Source organism: Somniosus microcephalus, unplaced genomic scaffold (assembly GCF_052327205.1).
Source record: "Somniosus microcephalus isolate GS21.2 unplaced genomic scaffold, FLI_Smic_1.0 scaffold498, whole genome shotgun sequence".
Classification (NCBI taxonomy): Eukaryota; Metazoa; Chordata; class Chondrichthyes; order Squaliformes; family Somniosidae; genus Somniosus; species Somniosus microcephalus.
The window spans coordinates 87,342-109,267 of NW_028225685.1; the positions used below are offsets into that span (position 1 = coordinate 87,342).

A 21,926-nucleotide genomic window follows, 5' to 3' on the forward strand; every position below is an offset into this window, starting at 1 on the left:
GGTCCATTTAATTAGTGCAGAGGCGATAAAATAATGTTGTCAATCAGGGATGAAATCGAAATTACGATGCAACAGTGATATGAAACTGCAGATTTTTCAGAGAGGAACATTGTCACTAAAGATTTGAGTCAGCAAAGGTTTTTTCTTATGTAAACAGATGGTACAGTGAATTCTGTGGAAAATATCTATTTGCATCATCATTGTCATGACTGCTTTATTCACTTCTTTCCAAATGGTGCAGATTGGCTTTTCAATGCCTCGGATGAATACACACGTACACGTGGCCATTTGCGTATTTTATCTTTGACTTATTGACCCGAAATTTGCAGTCAGCGGCAAAGCAAAGGCATTTGCCGCTGGCTCCGAAGTAAGCTTCCCACAAAGATCTCGTGATCTCTGGTGAGAAGTTCAGCTTTTCCAACATTCAGTTGAGATCAATGAAAGTTAATGGGGAATCCCTAACACGAGCTGCTGTGGTGTCAACAAGCTGTCTAAGCAGCCAATCCCAATAAAGAATTCTCACAGACCGGTAACCAGGAAGTTAATAAGCTCCTTTTTATTCTAACTTTTTAAAAATGTTATAGAGCAAAACAAAGATTGGGGCTCTCGCATGGGGAAAAGGTAAACCTGAAATAAAGAGAACTTTTTTAAAAAATAGATTTTTTTTAAAGCTTCTTAAATTGTAATTTTTATTAAAATGGATAAATTTGACACTCCACAAAATTAAAATTAGTTTTTCAGGGCCATAACGTTTGTTTAGCAGTCAATACGCTGTTAAAACCCCAGTTACACCCAACCCCAAAGGGTCTAACTTTTAATGGGGTATTTAACAGTGATATTACTGTGGAAAAGCCGAAGTTTTCATCAGTTCCACTGATTGCCGGCTGTGTGGCGGGGTGGGGGACCACAGCGCAGCCAGTGTCGGAGCAGTGAATGACTGACCGCAGCTTTAGGATTTCTGTGTTAGGATGCGCATGCACTAAATCCTAAAGTTGCAGTCAGTTTCAAAGGGGTTTGTTTGCTGTTGTTACCCATCGCAAATTCCGGTCCATTATGATCATTTGCTTAACATATCACTTGTAAGGGGGGAGGAGGAAGGGAGAGTTTATAAAAAATAAATTTAAAAAAACTGTATTTCTGGACTCTCTTAAATTAATAACATTAAAAAAATTATACAAACTATTTCTTTTTCACTTACAGAATATGTATTAGTGGGTATCCAAGGAAGTTGCAGAAAAAATACAAAAATGTCAATAACCGAATACCTGTCTCTCCTGAGTTTATGGTGCATATGTTAACAGCTGTTTATTATGCTATGTAAGTATAACTATTGTATTCAATCTTTTATATGTTATGAGCTGCTTAAGATTCTTTTTGCGAGAATAGGCTCTTGATTGAACAGCTGACTACCTGCAGTAGATGTGTATGAAACGCCCCTAGAACCTCAACATTGTTCCAGAGATGGCTTACTTTGTCCACATACCATATTAAAGTATATTCCAGTGGTCTTTTTAGGATCTCTTCAGCACTGCAAACAGACCGGGGGTTCCGGTGCGCTCATTCAGAATCCTCATTAAGGTGTGTCAGGAAAAAATGCTTTCCTCTTGTCAGTATTTGAATAATTAGCAATACTTCCACACTATTTGCATATATTATGTACAGATTAATATTTGATGTTACAATGTAGTTGAGCAGAATAGCTGCTTTGACATTGCATACCGTTTCAACTTAAAATTTATTTCATGGTTTCCTCAGGTATAATGGAGAATGGGACTTGGCCTGCAAAGCTTTGGATGATGTGTTGTATAGAGCACAGTTGGAGATGTTTCCAGAACCTTTACTGGTGGGTAGTCATCTGATGCTTTCTGCTTAAATGGGTGGGATGATATGTAATGATTGAAAAAGGGCGAGAAAATTGTTTGCAAACAAGTGCATTTGTTATTGCTGTTGGCAGTTGCTGTATTCTATGAAGTTTTATAGATGCTGTGTTTTTTTTCAATTTTCTGATGCAAAGGTTATTGCCAATATAAGACTTTTTCAATTACAAGATGTGATAGGAGAAGGCATCTCAACTATGAATTTTTTATGGAAAAATTAACAGGGTATGGTCTGTTTCCCATCAACAATAGGCTATCCACACTGTATGAAGAACAAGAAGCCCTTCCGGTGTCCTAGCCAATATTCCTCCCTCAACCACGCCACCAATAATAGATTAATTGATCGTCTTACTACTATTTATGGGACATTAGTGTGTTTTAAAAAAATTAAAAAAAGACTGTCATGTTCATCTCCAAAGCAACAGTGCTTCAAATTAATTCCTTTTATGTAAAGTGCTTTGAAAGTCTTGAGAGATATGATCAGTTGCTATGTGAATGTACATTTGTTAGTTTGTGTCAAAATCAGAACATGGCTAATAACAGCATTTCTCCATCTTCATTTCAAGTAGACCTTCAAATAAAATCTGAGGAGGAAGATTGTGGTCTTTCTGGCCAAGCTACATTCATTAGAGTTGGGCCCCACCGAGAGCACTTTTAACTAACACCAAAATGACAAAATGTTTTAAGATAGAAACACCTAGGGAACTCCTATTATTTAGTACAAAAGCAAAATACTGTGGATGCTGGAAATCTGAAATAAAAACAGAAAATGCTGGAAATACTCAGCAGGGCAGGCAGCATCTGTGGAGAGAGAAACAGTTAATGTTTCAGGTCGATGACCCTTTGTCAGAACTGGAAAAAGCTGGAGATGGAACAGGTTTTTAAGCAAGTGCAGGGGCAGGGAAAAGGGGGGAGGCTGGAAAGAACAAAAGGGAAGGTCTGTGATGGGATGGAAGGCAGGAGAGATTAAGAGACAAAAGAGATGATGGTGCAAGGCAAAAGGAGATGGTAATGGGACAAGTTAAGAAACAAAAGATGGCTCTAGTGAAATATAAATGGCAATGGCAGAATGAAAGACAGCTGCCATGTGAGAGAGAGAAAATAAATGGAAGAAAAAGATAGGGGCAGAGGTTATGGTCTGAAATTGTTGAACTCGATGTTGAGTCCAGAAGGCTGTAAAGTGCCTAATCGAAAGATGAGGTGCTGTTCCTCGATCTTACGTTGGAACAGTGTAAGAAGCTGAGGACAGTGAGGTCTGAGTGGAGCGGAGAATTAAAGTGACAGGCGACCGGAAGCTCAGGGTCACCCTTGCGGACTGAATGGAGGTATTCCGCAAAGCGGTCACGCAATCTGCGTTTGGTTTCCCCAATGTAGAGACTGCATCGTGAGCAGCAAATACAGTATACTAAACTGCAAGAAATACAAGTAAATCGCTGTTTCACCTGGAAGGAGTGTTTGGGGCCCAGGACAGTAGGAAGGGAGGAGGTAAAAGGGCATGTGTTGCATCTCCTGCGCTTGCACGGGAAGGTGCCGGGCGAAAGGGAAGAGGAGTAGACCAGGATGTCGCGGAGGGAGCGGTCCCTTCGGAATGCTGAAAGGGGAGGTGAGGAGAAGATGTGTTTGGTGGTGGGATCACGCTGGAGATGGCGGAGGATGATTCGTTGAATGTGGAGGCTGGTGGGGTGAAAGGTGAGGACAAGGGGAATCCTATCGTGGTTCCGGGAGGGAGGGGATGGGGTGAGAGCAGAAGTGCGGGAAATAGAACGGACATGGTCAAGGGCCGTGTCAACCACAGTAGAGGGGAATCCTCGGTTGAGGAAAAAGACATGTCGGAAGCACTGGTATGGAAAGTGGCATCGTCTGAGCAGATGCTGCGGAGACGGAGAAACTGGGAGAATGGAATAGACTCCTTACAGGAAGCGGGGTGGGAGGAATTGTAGCGCTGGGAGTCATTGGGCTTGTAGTGACTGTTTGTCAATAGCCTATCCCCAGTGATGGAGACATAGAAGTCAAGGAAGGGAAGAGTCGGAGATGGACCATGTGAAGGTGAGGGAAGGGTGGAAATTGGAAGCAAAATGAATTAAATTTTCTAGTTCATGGTGAGAGCAGGAAACAGCACCGATAGTCATCAATGTACCGGTAAAAGAGGTGAGGGAGGGGACCTGAGTAGGACTGGAACAAAGAATGATCCACATAACCCACGAAAAGGCAGGCATAGCTAGGACCCATGCGGGTTCCCATAGCAACACCTTTAATTTGGAGGAAGTGAGTGGACATGGGTCTACTTGAAATTACCTATTATTTAGTAACTTTTTAATTATGTTCTTTTAGCAACTGATACCATTGATTTGAGTTTTACAGGATTCTGATACCATTTATCTTGCAGACTACAGTTCTAGATTTATAGCAAGATGAAGCAAGTCTTATACAATGGATATGGTGAGCTGCATTAACTAGGTTTCAAAAGCTGACCGACTTTCTTTAGGTAAAACTTTTGCCAGGCTCTATGTTAGTTTAATGGTGCGTTGCAAATTAAGAAACTGTCTCCAGGTCAAAAACAAGGCTCTCTTAGAGAGTCCAATGGAGAAAGATGTACATGCTTTTAAAATTAAATTCATTCTCACGATGTGGGTGTTGCTGGCAAGGCCAGCAGTCATTGTCCATCCCTAATAACAACAGAAAATGCTGGAAAAACTCAGCAGGTCAGGCAACATCTGTGGAGAGAAATTTGAGTTGACGTTTCGGGTCAACCCTTCTTCAAAACTTGTCCAGAGTCGCTGATAGTGAACCACCTTCTTTGTAGCAGATTGATACAACGGAGTGGCTTGCTATGCCACTTCGAGGACAGTTCAACCACAATGCTGTGGGACTGGAGTCACATATAGGCCAGATATGTCCGATATCCTTCCCTAAAAGACGTTGGTGAACCAGTTGGGTTTTTATGACAATCCGACAGCTTCATGGTCACTTTTACTGATTCCAGCTTTCAATTTCCAGATTTTTTTACACTGAATTCAAATGATCAAACTGTCAAAGTGGGATATGAACTTGTGTTTACTGAATTATTAGTCCAATACCATAACCACTACACTACCATACCCTGATGATGGAATGGCCTGCTACTGAATTCAATGAGCAGAATTATCATAGTGATATGCCAGCTCAGATTCAGTTTATAGCTTTGCTGTGCAATTGCCTTTTAATCACCTGTCTTTAGGTCAGAGTTTCACATTAATTACTTCATTGTATAATGGAAGCTCTTGACTTGAGTTTGTTGTCTGCTACTTATTGCAACAGTTGGCATCTTGGCCATGCATTTCTGGTCTGTCTTTGTGCCAAGTTATTTGACCTAATCTTGACCAATAATGGCCTCTTTAGTGAATAGATGAAGGAAAAAGTAGTGAAAATTAACAAAAAGTACAAACAAAACCTCAAAACTGATGTGCCTGACCAAGCATTTTTTATTAGCACAGCTGGCAAATCAGGGCAGCTTTGGACAGCTTCTGCAAACTAAGTTGACAATATTAAAGAAAGTTGCTCTTTAATGTCCAGGTCACATCCCATTGATCTTGGAATATTTCCAGTATCTCCCAAATCTAGGTTTGAAACCATGCTTTGTACATCTGCACATACATAAATTATAATACTTGTATTTACATAATATCATAATTTCAGTGTGTCTCAAAGCACTTCCATAATCAATGACGTTTTGGAGTGCAGTAATTGTTAAGTAGGGAAACAGGGCATCTATTCTGTGCTAACAGCAGTTCATAAACAGCGATGAGTTGAATGAACAGTTGGCTGAGGAAGGAATATTGGCCAGGACATGATGAGTACACCTTGTTCTTCTTTGAATTGTTCCATGGGACCTGTAACATACATCTGAGCCACTGCAACATGCAAATTGACCATGGTTTAATGAATCATTGTGCTATGTCAACCTGCCCATTTGAAAGGTTCATGGGGTGAGGAGTAACACATCATTGATCTCTGTGAAGGGAATTTGGAAAAATAATCCCATCAGATAATCTGTCCCTGTTAAATTTAACTTGGTCTTTTACAAGTCATGCTAACTTTGCTTTTGAACCACTAAAATCTTTTTGAGTATGTCTTCCGGTTGCTTTTGTCTCCGCTTTGCTGCATCTGGCATGGTACAGCAGTTTTTAGATATCATCATATAAGCTCTCCAATATCTGCTTCTGTTTCTCCTCCCTCTCCCCCTTCGCACCATACAGAATTGGAGCACACTCCCACTTTGTGAATGTTATATGATTCTTAATTGCTCTTTTATTGACTGCTCAAGGCAGGTTTCTAAATTATTCTAATCTCAATTTTTGACCAGCGATGGGCTATAGAATATTGAGATTCTCCAATTTTTGTAGAGCTCTCAGGACAAAGAAGTTGAGGAAATATCTGTAAACCGTTTCTTCCATGGGAAGGATAGATCGTCAAAATGGAATGTCTCAAACTGATTTTAATTGTACACTTCGCTGTTGCTATCCAGCAGCGATAAAACTTTCATAAAATATTGGGCATTAAGCTTAATTGATGGATGTATATTGGACCAATAAAAAATTGATTAAAATGCATCTATCTATCTACACCTGAAGGGTGCTTTTACTAAACATTACTGAAAATTGCTTTTCAGTAACTCTTATTTTGATAACCTATCTTTCAGTTATTCCAAAACTTTCTCCCATGTGTTCCATTAGCTGTACTATCCGAGGTGCAGTCTTTCGGATGAGACGTTAAACTGAGGCCCCGTCTGCTCTCTCAGGTGGACGTAAAAGAATCCATGGCACTATTTTGAAGAAGAGCAGGGGAGTTATCCCCGGTGTCCTGGCCAATATTTATCCCTCAACCAACACAACAAAAACAGATTATCTGGTCATTATCACATTACTGTTTGTGGGAGCTTGCTGTGCACAAATTGGCTGTCACGTTTCCCACATTACAACAGTGACTCCACTTCAAAAGTACTTCATTGGCTGTAAAGCGCTTTGAGATGCCCAGTGGTCGTGAAAGGCACTATATAAATGCAAGTCTTTCTTTCTTAGCCCTTAATCAAGATCCTTTTGTTTTCTGAAAGCGCAAATCAGGATCTTTTAGGCTTATTTTCATTCCTAAAATGGAAGTATCCTCGGCATAATGGTACAGGAATGTAATCCAGGTCTTGGACAACATAGATGTAAACAGATAATGTTACGTAAAATGTGAATATGGAATTTGAGTGCATGAATAAAATTAACACAGCTCAAATTATACTGAAGGTATATCCTCCCTCACAAAGTACTGGATTTGGGACCTGACTCCCAGTGAAAGCAGTTTAAAAATGTGTAAATTACTTTTTTTTTCAATAAAATGCATGATGTAAATAGCTGGTTAGGAACACGAATGTAGATTATACAAGTGAGCATAGAAGTTCTGTTTTGGAAGAATGTGGTTCCTGACTGCTGGACTATAGAAATAATATTTTGTAGGAAAAAAAACTTCTTGTAACATAAGAAAGCGCAGGTGTAGTTTTGCGCACAGCAAGGTCCCAAAAATAGCAATGAGATAAATGGCCAGATGTTGGTTGAGGGAAGAATGTTGGCCAAGATATCGGAAAGTTCCTCTACTTTTCTGTAAATATTGCCATAAGATCTTTTATGTCTACTGAAGAAGGCAGGCAGGGCCTCGGTTTAACATCTCATTTGAAAGATGGTATCTTCAACATTGCAGCACTCCCTCAGTACTGAAGTGTCAGCCTAGATTCGCTGAAGTGGGGATTGAATCCCTCAACCTTCTGAATCGGGCGAGAGTGCTACCACTGAACCAGGACTGACACCTTAAAAGAAAGCAACTTGTTTAAGACAGATAGTTATAGATTATGTCCTAGTGTTTTGCTTGAGCACCTTTGGGGATCATGGAGTATTTATGTTGAATCTTCAGAATATTTAAGTAAATTGGGCAGATTGTTCATAATCAGTGGAAGAAACTGGGTTGATGGGTCAAATGAGCTTTTCTTATTCTACCCTTAGTTTTCTTGTATTTCATACCACCAACTGTATAGTGATAATTGTAGAACTATGTATACTGTAGTTCTGTGGGGCAGTTTGTGGCAATCACCACCCCCCCATTTTTTTTAATTTTTTTTAAAAAAATTTTTTTGGGGGAAGTGCTGCTCTTTCAATATTTTCCAGTAGCCTTTATTTATATGTAAAGTATTTCATGTGAGAAAATATACCCCAATAGACTGGAATGAGCACGGAGATAGTAAATGTAACACCCCTATTTAAGAAAGGAGGGAGACAGGAAACTACAGACCAGTTAGCCTAACATCTGTCGTTGGGAAAATGCTGGAGTCCTTCATTTAAGGAAGCAGTCGCAGGGCATTTGGAAAATCATAATGCAGTCAAGCAGAGTCGGCATAGTTTTATGAAAGGAAAATCATGTTTAACAAATTTTCTGGAGTTCTTCGAGGAGGTAACGAGCAGGCTGGACAAAGGTGAACCAGTGGATGTGGTGTATTTGGATTTTCAGAAGGCATTCGATAAGGTGCCACATAAAAGGTTACTGTATAAGATAAGAGCTCACGGAATTGGGGGTAATATATTAGCATGGATAGAGAATTGGCTAACTAACAGAAAGCAGAGAGTCGGGATAAATGGGTCATTTTCCAGATGACAAAAGGTAACTAGTGGGGTGCCACAGGGATCGGTGCTTGGGCCTCAACTATTTACAATCTACATTAATGACGTGGATGAAGGGACCGAGTGTAATGTAGCCAAGTTTGCGGATGATACAAAGATGGGTGGGAAAGCAAGTTGTGCAGAGGGCTCAAAGGACCTGCAAAGGGATATAGACAGGGTAAGTGAGTGGGCAAACATTTGGCAGATGGAGTATAATGTGGGAAAGTGCGAAGTTGTACACTTTGGCAGGAAAAATAAAAAAGCAAATTATTATTTAAATGGAGAGAAATTACAAAATGCTACAGTTCAGAGGGACCTAGGGGTCCTTATGCATGAAACACAAAAAGTTAGCATGCAGGTACAGCAAGTAATCAAAAAGGCAAATGGAATGTTGGCCTTTATTTTAAAGGGGTTGGAGTATAAAAGCAGGGAAGTCCTACAACTGTACAGGGTATTGGTGAGACCACACCTCGAGTACTGCGTACAGTTTTGGTCTCCTTATTTAGGGAAGGATATACTTGCATTGGAGGCAGTTCAGAGACGATTCACTAGCTTAATTCTAGAGATGAGGGGGTTGACTTATGAGGAAAGGTTGAGTAGGCTGGGCCTATACACATTGGAATTTAAAAGAATGAGAGGTGATCTTATTGAAACATATAAGATACTGAGGGGGCTCGACAAGGTAGATGCAGAGAGGATGTTTCCCCTCGTGGGGAAATCAAGAATGCGGGGGCACAGTTTTAGAATAAAGGGTTGCCCTTTTAGAACTGAGATGAGGAATTTTTTCTTCTTAGAGGGTCGTACATCTGTGGAATTCTCTGCCCCAGAGAGCTGTGGAGGCTGGGTCATTAACTACATTTAAGGTGGAGATCGACAGATTTTTGCAGGATAAGGGAGTGAAGGGTTATGGGGAGCGGGCGGGGAAGTGGCTTTGAGCCCAAGATCAGCCATGATCTTATTGAATGGCGGAGCAGGCTCGAGGGGCCAAGTGGCCTATTCCTGCTCCTATTTCTTATGTTCTTCAATCATACTATTATTAACAAATTAATATACTGGTTTCTTTTTTCTTGCTATACCAGTATAGAATAACAAATGACTGTTCAATACAGTAACTGCCAGAGATTCTCACAATCTTCATCAAAAGATGGCTGGCTCTTTGTATTACCTTGACCGTTTGCTATTTACTATGTGCTTTTGCAGCCAAAATCTTTGGACTTCACAAGGGAAAGGTGGTCGATTCCACTTCAGAGCTTGAGACCTAATGTTCTATATTTTCTTTCCTGGCTGGTTTACCATCAAAGTAGCATCAGAACTGCACCTCTATCCGCCAGTGTTATACTGCTGAGAAGCAGGCCCATTTTCTTCAGTGCATCGTCATTTAATATTCATGGTGGTTTTTGGTGCTATTAGTGACCTCCACAGGCATTCTGCATCTGGACAAAAATCCAGTGCTGCTGAAGTGGAAAGCCGGCCAATTTGTGTCTTATCAAAATGGCTTACTGCAATGCCTGAGGCTTGGTGCAGTGTCTGAGGCTGGTGATTCTTAACAACCCCACTAATTTTAAAGACTCTTTAGATAAGGCATTAATTTTTGTAATCAAGCAAAGGAAGACCCACCCTTTTGCTTCTGATGGAAGGAGACTCACGAATTACATATTTTTGATTACAAAGGGTATGAGCTAGGTCCAGCGGAAGGAGCTTTGGCATAAAGTGCCAGAAATATGTAAGGCTACTCCAAAGCTAAAAGACGTTCAGTGAAATGTCCAAGGCTGCCAATGTAATAGGAGGCACTCATAGCTTGTAGCAATGCACTTAATAAGCGTGTTTCTCAGTTGCATCCACCTCCCCCATCTACAACTAACAACAAGCTGTTCTATAATGCCCTTTACACCCACTTTTGCAAGTGTTCCTTTACTTATTTGGGAAGTGGTGGAAGATTGGCAAATTACATTTAGAAATATTATACACCGAATACAGAACTGATAACTTTCCCTAAAGGTAAGTAATAGAAGACAAAGACTTGTGTGGGCGACAACGGAAATAACGCATGGAATAAGAGCAAAAAAAATTCCTACAATATAAAGCTGCAGGTAGAATGGTGGACTGAGATGACAACAACTTGTATTTATATAGCGCCGTTAACGTCATAAAACGTCCCAAGGTGCATCACAGGAGCATTATCAAACAAAATTTGACATTGAGTCACATGAGATATTGGGACAGATGGCCAAAAGCTTGGTCAGAGGTAGATTTTAAGGAGTGTCTTAAATAAGGCGGAGAGGTTTAGGGAGGGAATTCCAGAGCTTAGGGCCCAGGCAGCTAATAGTGGCGCAATTAAAATCGGGAATGCACAAGAGGCCGGAATTAGAGGAGCGCAGAGATTTTGGAGGGTTGTAGAGCTTGAGGTTAGAGATAGGGAGAGGTGAGACCATGGAGGGATTTGAAAACGCGGATGAGAATTTTTAAATTGGGGTCTTGTCGGACCGGGAGCCAATGTAGGCCAGCTAGCCAGCTCAGGGGTAATGGGTGGATGGGACTTGGTGCAAATTAGGATACGGGCAGCAGAGTTTTGGATAAGCTCAAGTTTATGTAGGGCAGAAAATGGGAGGCTGGCCAGGAGAACATTGAAATAATCAAGTCTAGAGGTAACAAAGGCATGGATGGGATACAGCAGCAGATGAGCTGAGTTTGGCGATGTTACAGAGGCGGAAGTAGGCGGTCTTGGTGATTGAGCAACTGTGGTCGGAAGCTCATCTTGAGGTCAGATACGATACCAAGGTTGCCAGTAGTCCGGTTCAGCCTCAGATAGTTGCCAGGGAGAGGGATGGAGTTGGTGGCTAGGGAATGGAGTTTGTGTCAGGAACCAAAGACAATGACTTCGGCCTTCCCAATATTTAGTTGGAGGAAATTTCTGCTCATCCAGTACTGGATGTCGGACAAGCAGTGTGACAAATCAGAGACCATGGAGGGGTCGAGAGAGGTGGTGGTGAGGTAGAGCTGGGTGTCATCTGCATACAGGTGGAACCTGACGTGTTTTCGGATGATGTCGCCAAGGGGCATCATGTAGATGAGAAATGGGAATGGGCCACGGTTAGATCTTTGGGGAACTCCAGAGGTAATGGTGCGAGAGAAGGAAGATAAGCCATTGCAGGTGAATCTCTGGTTATGACTGGATAGATGAGAATGGAACCAGGTGAGGGCAGTCTCCCAGCTGGATGACTGGAGGAGGATGGTGTGGTCAACCATGTCAAAGACTGCAGATAGGTCAAGAAGGATGAAGAGGGATAGTTTACGGTCACAGTCACATAGGATGCCATTTGTGACTGAGTGCCATTTCAGTACTGTGGCAGGGGCAGAAACCTGATTAGAGGGATTCAAACATGGAGTTGTAGGAAATATGGGCACGGATTTGGGAGGCGACAACATGGTCAAGGACTTTGGAGAGGACTCGGAGATGGGGCAGTAGTTTGCAAGGACAGAGGGGTCAAGGGTGGGTTTTTTGAGGAGGTGGGTGATGACAGCAGATTTGAAGGGGAGGGAGACAGTACCTGAAGAGAGGGAACCCTTAACAATATCGGTTAACATGGAGGCCAGGAAGGGAAGTTGTATGGTCAGCAGATTGATAGGAATAGGGTCGAGGGAGCAGGAGGTGGGTTTCATGGACAAGACGATAGGAGAGAAATTAGAGAAAGATGCGAGTTCAGGGCTAGGGGATGGGAGGGAAGCGGCCGAGGCAGCTGAACGGGTGGTCTCAATCTTAGTGATAAGAAGTCCATGAGCTCCTCGCATTTGTTGTTGGAGGTGAGGGGTTTAAGACGACATTCCGGGATGATCCTAGAATAGTGATCATTCAGTCCGTAAGGGTGACCCTGAGCTTCCGGTCGCCTGTCACTTTAATTCTCCGCTTCACTCCCACTCTGATATCTCTGTCCTCGGCCTCTTACAATGTTCCAATGGAGCTCAACATAAGCTTGAGGAACAGCACCTCATCTTTCAGTTAGGCACTTTACAGCCTTCTGGACTCAACATTGAGTTCAACAATTTCAAACTATAACCCCTGCTCCCATTTTTCATGCTGTATGATTTTTGCCACCCTCTTTGCAACATTTTATCTTTCCTGCCTCTTGCCTCCGCACAGTATGTTCATTCAATTCCTTCCTCCCTGTCTCTGCACCTGCTTAATATCTGTTACATCTCCAGCTTTTTCCGGTTCTGATGAAGGGTCCCAGACCTGAAACTTTAACTCTGTTTCTCTCTCCACAGATGCTGCCTGGCCTGCTGAGTGTTTCCAGCATTTTCTGTTGTTATTCTCGTTACATAGGCCTGGTTATGTCACAATATTTGGATAAATATGTCCCGGTCATAAACGGGGAATGGAGAGGATCCAATAAGAGGGAACCCAGAGTTAAAGTCGGAGGTCCCATGGTGGGATAAAGTTAACGTAGGTAGGGTGGATTCAGTTCGGAGCATCGATGAACTGATATCCAGGTGTGGAGAGCAAGTAAGTTCAGAAGTTATTTGAAGGGTAGAATATCTGAGGACGTACTGCTGGAGGTATTTCTGTGGGAATGAAGAGCCAGGAGGAGTGCGGAATCAATCGCGGGGCAGATAAACCGTGGCAAAGTTGGAGATCACCATAACATCCAGAGGCGGTGGAGAAATGGACTACTGCCCAGGAGAGTAAATTTCTGGCCAAGAACCACACAGTAACTGAAAAACCACTAGGACAGTCAAAAGCACAGCAGGTAACAGCAGCAGTGGGGAATGGGCTGTACCTAGACAAAGTTACCTTAAAACTTAAGCAACTGAATAGCAGATTAGAGAGGCAGCAGCTGAGTCTTTCAGTGATGTCCAGAGAAGTCCAGGAATTTGGAAGCCAAAATTTGAGCAAAGATCCCGTGCTCACTGATGAAAACAAAGAGCAGGCATGGTCAGGGGGCCCAGGTAACTTTAAACTTGCAGCTTGAACTTGTAGTTAGGGCTAAAGTGCACCTACTATTCGAGCCAGGGGAACTTAAACAGCGGAAGAGACAAATATAAAATCAAGAAAAAGGAGGATAAGAAACTGCTTAGAGCTAAAGTAGGAAATTAGTTTAGATTAGCACATAACATTGAAAGAAATATTAAGTGTGTGTGTATGTATATATATTTTTAAGAAAATAGTAAGGCCACTGAAAGTTCTCAATGGTGGTGGCTTGACATCAAGTGACCAAGACTAAGCAGACATTCTAAATGAATTCTTCTCTGTTCACAGAGGAGATTAATGGGCAGATTCCTCAGCATGAAAGTTGGGGCCGTATATTCCGATGCCTACAGGTGTGTACGAGCTGTGTACACATCTGTAGGGACATCGGAAACGCCGGTTTCAGGCATGCCAAGTGCATGCGCTGAAAACCGGTATTTCCGATCTGTCAGGAATGCTCTTGACAGATCGGACGCCTGCCCTAGAGAAGGGCCTCTGCGAGCGGATAGTTCCGCTTTCTGGAGAACCTCCACCCGCTGAAAACCCTTAGAAATCTTACGTCTGGTAAAAGCAGGCGTAAGGCCTGCTTTTACCAGCATAAGAGTTGAAAAAAGTTTTTTTTAAATTTCACTCATTTATAATTTAAAAATACTTTTTAAAAAAGGTAAAAAAAATTTAACCCTGTAAAAAAACTGCAATTTTTTTCAAAAAATCAAATTTTTGTTTAAAATATTTAATTTATTGTAATTTCAACTCATTTTAAAAACGTGATTTTCTTTTAAGAAAATGTATTTAATGTTATTTACTGTATTTTTGGGGTGATCTCCATTCATATATTTGACAGGTCTATCTGTCAAGTGTATGAAGGGAGATTCCCCATGGCCCACATGATCCCAGGGACACTTGTGAACTGCATGCGCCTCTGGGATATGTGGGCCCTGCGCATTTCGAGTTTGGAGAGGCCAGGAGCGGGAGTGTACGCACCTCGGCAGCCCTCGGGTAAGTTCGTAGATTTTTCCAGATCAGAGGCCTCCACGCAGGAAGCCTCCAACCGGAAAATACGGGCCTTGGATTTCTGGATCGGGAACAGCGGATGCTAGTAACACAATTTCATTTTTGGAGCCAGAAGTGGCCATTTGATAAATTGGTGCGCACAGCTGCAGACCCAATTTCCCAACTCCATCTGCTGCCCAAGAGGCTGGCCCCGAAATTCCGTTCCCTACGGGTGTGTACGCGCTGTGTACTCGTCCGTAGGGCCAACGGAAGTGCCGGTTTCACGCATGCACTGGAAACCGGAACTTCCTTTCTCTGAAGAAAGGGGTTCGCAGGTCAAACGCCTGCACCGGAGAGGCAGCACGTACGCCTGGAACTTCCGTTTTTTTTCGAGGTTGATGCAGTCCGGGTAAGTCTGTAGCAGCTGCGCCTGGAAAAGCAGGCGCAAGGCCTGCTTTTAACAAGGTAAGAGGTGATATCAGTAAAAGAAAAAAAATGTTACACTTATTTATCATTTTAAAATACTTTAAAAGAAAGGTAAGTTTATTTTTAGCCCCGTTAAAAACTTTAATTATTTTTTCAAAAATTTAAATTTTTGTTTAAAATTAATTTATGTAATTTATAGTCATTTTAAAAATGTGATTTAAAAAAAAAAAAAAAAAAATTATTTGAAGTTTTACTTATGTTTTGAGGGTGATCTCTATTCATAGATTTGACAGGTCTTCCTGTCAAATCTATGAATGGAGATTCCCTGCTCCGATTGGCTCCCCATTGCCCACGTGATCCATAGAAACATAGAAGATAGGAGCAGGAGTAGGCCCTTCGAGCCTACTCCGCTATTCGATGCGATCATGGCTGATCATCCAATTTCAGTACCCGGTCTCTGCTTTCTCCCCATACCCCTGGATCCCTTCAGCCTTAAGAAATATATCCAACTCCTTCTTGAATATATTTAATGAATTGGCTTCTACTGCCTTCTGTGGTAGAGAATTCCACAGGTTCACCACTCTCTGGGTGAAGAAATTCCTCCTCATTTCTGTCCTAAATGGCCTACCCCTTATCCTTAGACTGTGACCCCTGGTTCTGGACTTCCCGACCATCGGGAACATCCTTCCTACATCTAGTCTGTCCAGTCCTGCGAACTAGCTGCGCCCCTGGGATACGCGTGCCCTGCACACCAGCAGTTTGAGGAGGCACATCAACAGAATTCTATGCCGGCCCAGAGCATTACGGTCAGCGCGGTTCGCTTGTGCAGGTCGGGGGCTTATGCCCGCGGGAAGCCTCCAACTGGAATTTCTGGGCCGCTGTGTCACTGCAAAACTTCAGGTGGATTACTGTCCCATGCCATTGCTCCAGCGCAAAAATAAATTATGCCTTTTTTTCTTTTCAGCCCATAATTTAGACTGGCACTCCAGTGCAGTGCTGAGAAAATGCTGTGGTGTTGGAAGTATAGTCTTGCATAATACATTTACAGGAATTCTTTGTTGAAATGCTGGATCTTGTTGAAAATGTGATACATTTAAATTTCAGCAAGGCTTTTGATATGCCACATAAGCAATTAGTCTAAAAGGTAAGAAGACACCGGGCCGGAATTTGCGGTCGGAGGCATAACTTCGGAGTATGCCTCCGACCTGGGGGAAAAAAAATCCGAACCTAGCTGTTGGCTCCTGGGCTTCGGAGACTTCGGGTCCTGGGCCTGCGTAAAGGCCCAGGGAAGCAGGCGGTTTGGAAGCATCCCTGGGATCATGTGGGCCAGGTCCTCCTATCAGAAAGGAGGATTCCATGTATGAACGGAATCCCCCTAAGCATGAACACAATCCCCAAATAATTAAATAATTTATAAAACTGGAATAAAAATAAATGTTCCCATGTTTCAAATTTAAATAAAAGTCCCTTTAATGAAGCATTTACAATTTAAAAAAATTTTGTAAAATTTTAAACAATTTAATCTGGGCCAAAATTTGCATAAACTAATTTTAAATGTTTGGATGATTTTTTTTCTTTTTAATTTACTGTAACATTTATATTAACCCTTATGCTGGGTGAAAGCAGGCCCTATGCCTGCTTTTACCAGGCGTAAGGGTTTTGTGAGTATTTGCTGGGCAGTAGTTAGGCAAATAGCCCCACACTGTGCCAGCGAAAGTGATTTTTGGGTCGGTTCGTATGATCTGTCGAGGCGTACCTTGACCCATCGCAAGTTTTGGGTTTTCGCACTTGCGGGGCCTTTTATAAGGCTTGTCATCGGCCCCGCAAAATCCGGGCCACAGAATAGAAGGCAAATGTTTAAGGTGCATTCAAAATTTGCTAAACCAGCAAATCTGAAATTCCAATTTTTTACAATATTGCTCTGCCTCCCTGCCCCCAGAAATCTAACTTTACATATCTTTAAATATTACCAATCTAACTTAATTCACCACTTTAGTTCTCCTTTTGAGGGCCTCATTTCCAATGAATAATTGTTTAAATACGTTGTTTCACTGAATTCCTTACTGAGAAACACCCTAACAGGAAAGGAGGACCTTCTGCTGGGAGCTTGAGTATCTGACATTTCCTCCTGCAATAAAGGTGTGCTATCCAGCTTTGGTTCAATGAATGAATGTGGTAAAATGGACAATGGCTGTGTATAATAATTGAAATAGTCCTTCCCAGAGAGCATGGGTATTCCCAATATAGATTTGTGCCATGCTTGATGGGCCTCACAAGGAATACATACAAACGCTTACCTTTGCCTTCCTCCTGAAACATAAGAACATAAGAATTAGGAGCAGGAGTAGGCCATATGGCCCTTCAAGCCTCCTCAGCCATTCAGTAAGATCATGCCTGATCTTCAACCTCAACTCCACTTACCTGCACGATCTCCATATCCCCTCATTCCCCTAGAGTCCAAAAATCTATCTATCTCAGCCTTGAATATACTCAACGACTGAGCATCCGCAGCCCACTGGGGGTGGAGATTTCCAAAGATTCACAACCCTCTGAGTGAAGAAATTCCTCCTCATTTCAGTCATAAATGGCTGACCCCTTATCCTGAGACTATGACCCCCCTAGTTCTAGACCCTCCAGCCAGGAGAAACAGCCTCTCCGCATCTACCCTGTCGATCCCCCTCAGGATTCCAGGTGAAACAATGATTTTCTTGTACTTCTTGCAATTCATTATACTGTATTTGTTGCTCACGATGCGGTCTCCTCTACACTGGGGAGACCAAACGCAGATTGGATGACCGCTTTGTGGAACACCTCCGTGTCCCCGAGTTTCCAGTTGCCTGTCACTTTAATTCGCTGTCCACTCCTACTCTGACCTCTCTGTCCTTGGCTTCTTACACTGTTCCAACAAAGCTCAACCTAAGCTCGAGGAACAGCACCTTTCGATTAGGCACTTTACAGCCTTCTGGACTCAACAGCGAGTTCAACAATTTCAGACCATAACCTCTGCCCCTATTTCTTCACATGGCAGCTGTTGATAATTCTGCCATTCCCATTTACACCTCTTCTAGACTCATCTTTTGTTTCTTTACTTGTCCCATTACATAGAAACATAGAAGATCGGAGCAGGAGTAGGCCATTCAGCCCCTCGAGCCTGTTCCGCCATTTAATGAAATCATGGCTGATCATCCAAATTCAGTACCCTGTCCCTGCTTTCTCCCCATATCCTTTGATCCCTTTAGCCTTAAGAAATATATCCAACTCCTTCTTGAATATATTTAATGAATTGGCCTCAACTACCTTCTGTGGTGGAGAATTCCACAGGTTCACCATTCTCTGGCTGAAGAAATTCCTCCTCTGTCCTAAATGGCTTACCCCTTATCCTTGGACTGTGACCCCTGGTTCTGGACTCCCCCGCCATCGGGAACATCCTTCCTGCATCTAGTCTGTCTAGTCCTGTTAGAATTTTATAAGTTTCAATGAGATCCCTTCTCATTCTTCTAAACTCTAGCGAACATAAGCCTAATCGACCCAATCTCTCTTCATACATCATTCCTGCCATCCCAGGTATCAGTCTGGTGAATATTCGCTGCACTCCCTCCATGGCAAGAACATCCTTCCTCAGATAAGGTGACCAAAACTGCACACAATACTCAAGGTGTGGTCTCACCAAGGCCCTGTACAACTGCAGCAAGGCATCCTTGTTCCTGTACTCGAATCCTCTCGCTATGAAGGCCAACATACCATTTGCCTTCTTAACCGCCTGCTGCACTTGCATGCTTACCTTCAGCGACTGGTGCACAAGGACACCCAGGTCTCGTTGCACCTCCCCTTTTCCCAATCTATTGCCGTTCAGATAATCCAAAGTGGATAACCTCGCATTTATCCACACTATAATGCATCTGCCCAATCACCCAACCTGTCCAAATCATACTGGAGTTTCTCTGCATCCTCCTCACAGCACACATGCCCACCCAGCTTTGTGTCATCTGCAAACTTGGGAGATATTACATCTAGTTCCCTCATCTAGATCATGAATATATATTGTGAATAACTGGGGTCCTAGCACCGATCCCTGCGGTACCCTGCTAGTCACTGTCTGCCACTCAGGAAAAAGACCCATTTATTTAAACTCTTTGCTTCCTGACTGCCAACCAGTTCTCTATCCAAGTCAGTACCTTACCCCCAATCCCATGTGCTTTAACTTTACACGCTAATCTCTTATGCGGGACCTTATCGAAAGCCTTCTGAAAGTCCAAATACATCACATCCACTGGTTCTCCCTTATGTATTCTACCAGTTACATCCTCAAAAAATTCCAGTAAATTAGTCAAACATGATTGACCTTTTGTAAATCCATGTTGACTTTGTGTGATCTTTTGCTTTGTACTATCATACTCTTTGTCATTTAATCACTCCTTGCTTTGTACTATCATACTCTGTCATTTAATCACTCCTGCCTTCCACCCTATCACAGACCTTCCCTTTTCTTTCCTCCCACACCCCCCCCCTTTTCCTGCCCCTGCACTTGCTTAAAATCTGTTACATCTCTAACTTTTTCCAGTTCTGACGAGAGGTCATCGACCTGAAACGTTAACTCCGTTTCTCTCTCCACAGATGTTGCCTGACCTGCTAAGTATTGCCAGCATTTTTATCTCCTCAGAATCTTGTATGTTTCAATGAGATCACCCCTCATTCATATAAACTCCAGAGAGTATAGGCCCAATCTACCCAATCTCTCCTCATAGGACAACCCTCTCATCCCAGGAATCAATCTAGTGAACCTTCGGTGCACTGACTCTAAGGCAAGTATATCCTTCCTCGGATAAGGAGACCAAACTGTGCACAGTACTCCAGGTGTGGTCTCAGCAAAGCCCTGTACAATTGTAGCAAGACTTCCTAACTTCCCCTTGCAATAAAGGCCAATATACCATTTGCCTACCTAATTGCTTGCTGTACCTGCATGCTAGCTCTGTGTTTCCTGTACGAGGACACCTAAATCTCTCTGAACGTCAACATTTAATAGTTTCTCAGCATTTAAAAAATATTCTGTTTTTCTATTCTGCCTACCAAAGTGAATAACCTCACATTTCCCCACATTATACTCCATCTACCACCTTATTGCCCACTCACTTAACCTGTCTATTACCCTTTGCAGGCTCTTTGTGTCCTCACAGCTTACTTTCCCACCTAGCTTTGTATCATCAACAAACTTGGATACATTACACTCTATCCCTTCATCTAAGTCATTAATATAAATTGTAAATAGCTGAGGCCCAAGTACTGATCCTTGCGACACCCCACTAGTTACAGCCTGCCAACCTGAAAATGATCCATTTATCCTTACTCTGTTTTCTGTCTGTTAACCAATCATCTATCCGTGCTAATATATTGCCTCCAACCCCATAAGCCCTTATTTTACATAACAACCTTTTATGTGGCACCTTATTGAATGCCCTTTGGAAATCCAAATATACTACATTCACTGGTTCCCTTTATCTACCCTACTAGTTACATCCAAAAAACTCTAATAAATTTGTCAAACACAATTTCCCTTTCATAAAACCATGTTGACTCTGCCTAATCATATGATTTTCTAAATGCTCTGTTGCCACTTCCTTAATAATGGATTCCAGCATTTTCCTGACAACTGATGTCAGGCTAACAGGCCTGTAGTTCTGTCTTCTTTCACCCTCCTTTCTTGAATAGAGACCAGCAAACTTACTCATTTGCAGCCAGGTACAAGGGATTTGAGTAGTTGCATTGATGTTGTCGGCAATTTTCCTCAATGCAGCTGGCACCGGTGCTTTTATTGGGGGTTGATCTTGAGCACACCCTCCTTTGGTGCCACTCCTGCAGCAGGACCGTTTAACTATTCAGTATCACATGTCTCTGCTTGTCATTTGATCAAATTATCCACTTTCCTGTCCCTACTACAAATTACCTTTTAATGGTTAGTTGCATTGCTTTAAAGCTTCTGCATCAGCAGATTTTCTGGTCCCCAGTCAACTGCCACAGTCCAAGCTCTCTGGACAAGCTTTACCTGAGTCTGTGACCTATTCAAATTATGAGGGAGGGACTCGTATCTGAAAATTCAGCCAACCCCTCCTGCAGAAGTGAGCCTGCATGTTGGGCAGGCGCAACCTCATATTTTCCATAATCTGAAAAATCAGGTTATTGTGTAATATTACATTATGCTATAATGCCCATGTCATAAAACAGCACATCCTTCAATTCACCGTGAGCAATGCCATACGATATTTTCTAGTTAAAAAAAAATATATTCAATGAATGGCTGGCAATTAGATTTTGTGCTCAAGTCCCTGGAGTGGGACTTGAACCCACAATCTTCTGACTCGGAGGCGAGAGCATTACCTACGGCTGACACAACTATGGCTCTGATTATGTCCTCATCCAGTGTTCACACACACTCACTTCCAGCAATCTGAAAACTTTGAATCAATATAAAATCCCTTTACTGCTATACCCAAACTTGGTATCATTCTCTTTGCTAGAGTCCAGACATTCATCTCTTTCCATATTGTCCTAATTCTTCCATCACATCGAAATAGATGTCTAAGCAACGGTCTTAACAAACTCACTTATTTTTGTAATGTGGGTAAATGACCTGGTTGAATGGCAGGAGACAGAGTGTAGGGATAATGGACAGGCGACTAGAATACATGGGATTAGAAGTCATGCTGCAGCTATATAAAGCCCTGGTTAGACCACACCTGGAGTACTGTGTTCAGTTCTGGGCACCACACCGTAGGAAGGATATGTTGGCCTTGGAGGGAGTGCAGCGTAGGTTTACTGGAATGATACCTGGACTCCAAGGATTAAATTACGAGGAGAGATTACACAAACTAGGGTTGTGTTCCCTGGAATTTAGAAGCTTAAGGGGTGATTTGATCGGATGTTTTCAAGATATTAAGGGGAACTGATAGGGTAGATGGAGAGAAATTATTTCCGCTAGTTGGGGAATCTAGGACTAGGGGA

The 21,926-nt window shown here is 42.4% G+C and overlaps 1 protein-coding gene across 3 annotated transcripts in view; it reads left to right on the plus strand.

Annotated features, from left to right (window-relative positions):
• hycc1 (hyccin PI4KA lipid kinase complex subunit 1) overlaps positions 1-21,926 on the plus strand; it is a 127,841-nt gene that overhangs the window by 79,530 nt on the left and 26,385 nt on the right. For all 3 annotated transcript variants that reach the window (XM_085980757.1, XM_085980756.1, XM_085980753.1), the window contains 2 exons: positions 1,201-1,317; positions 1,756-1,843. In XM_085980757.1, coding sequence (XP_085836883.1) covers positions 1,201-1,317; positions 1,756-1,843 — 205 coding nt within the window. The remainder of the gene's footprint in view (positions 1-1,200; positions 1,318-1,755; positions 1,844-21,926) is intronic.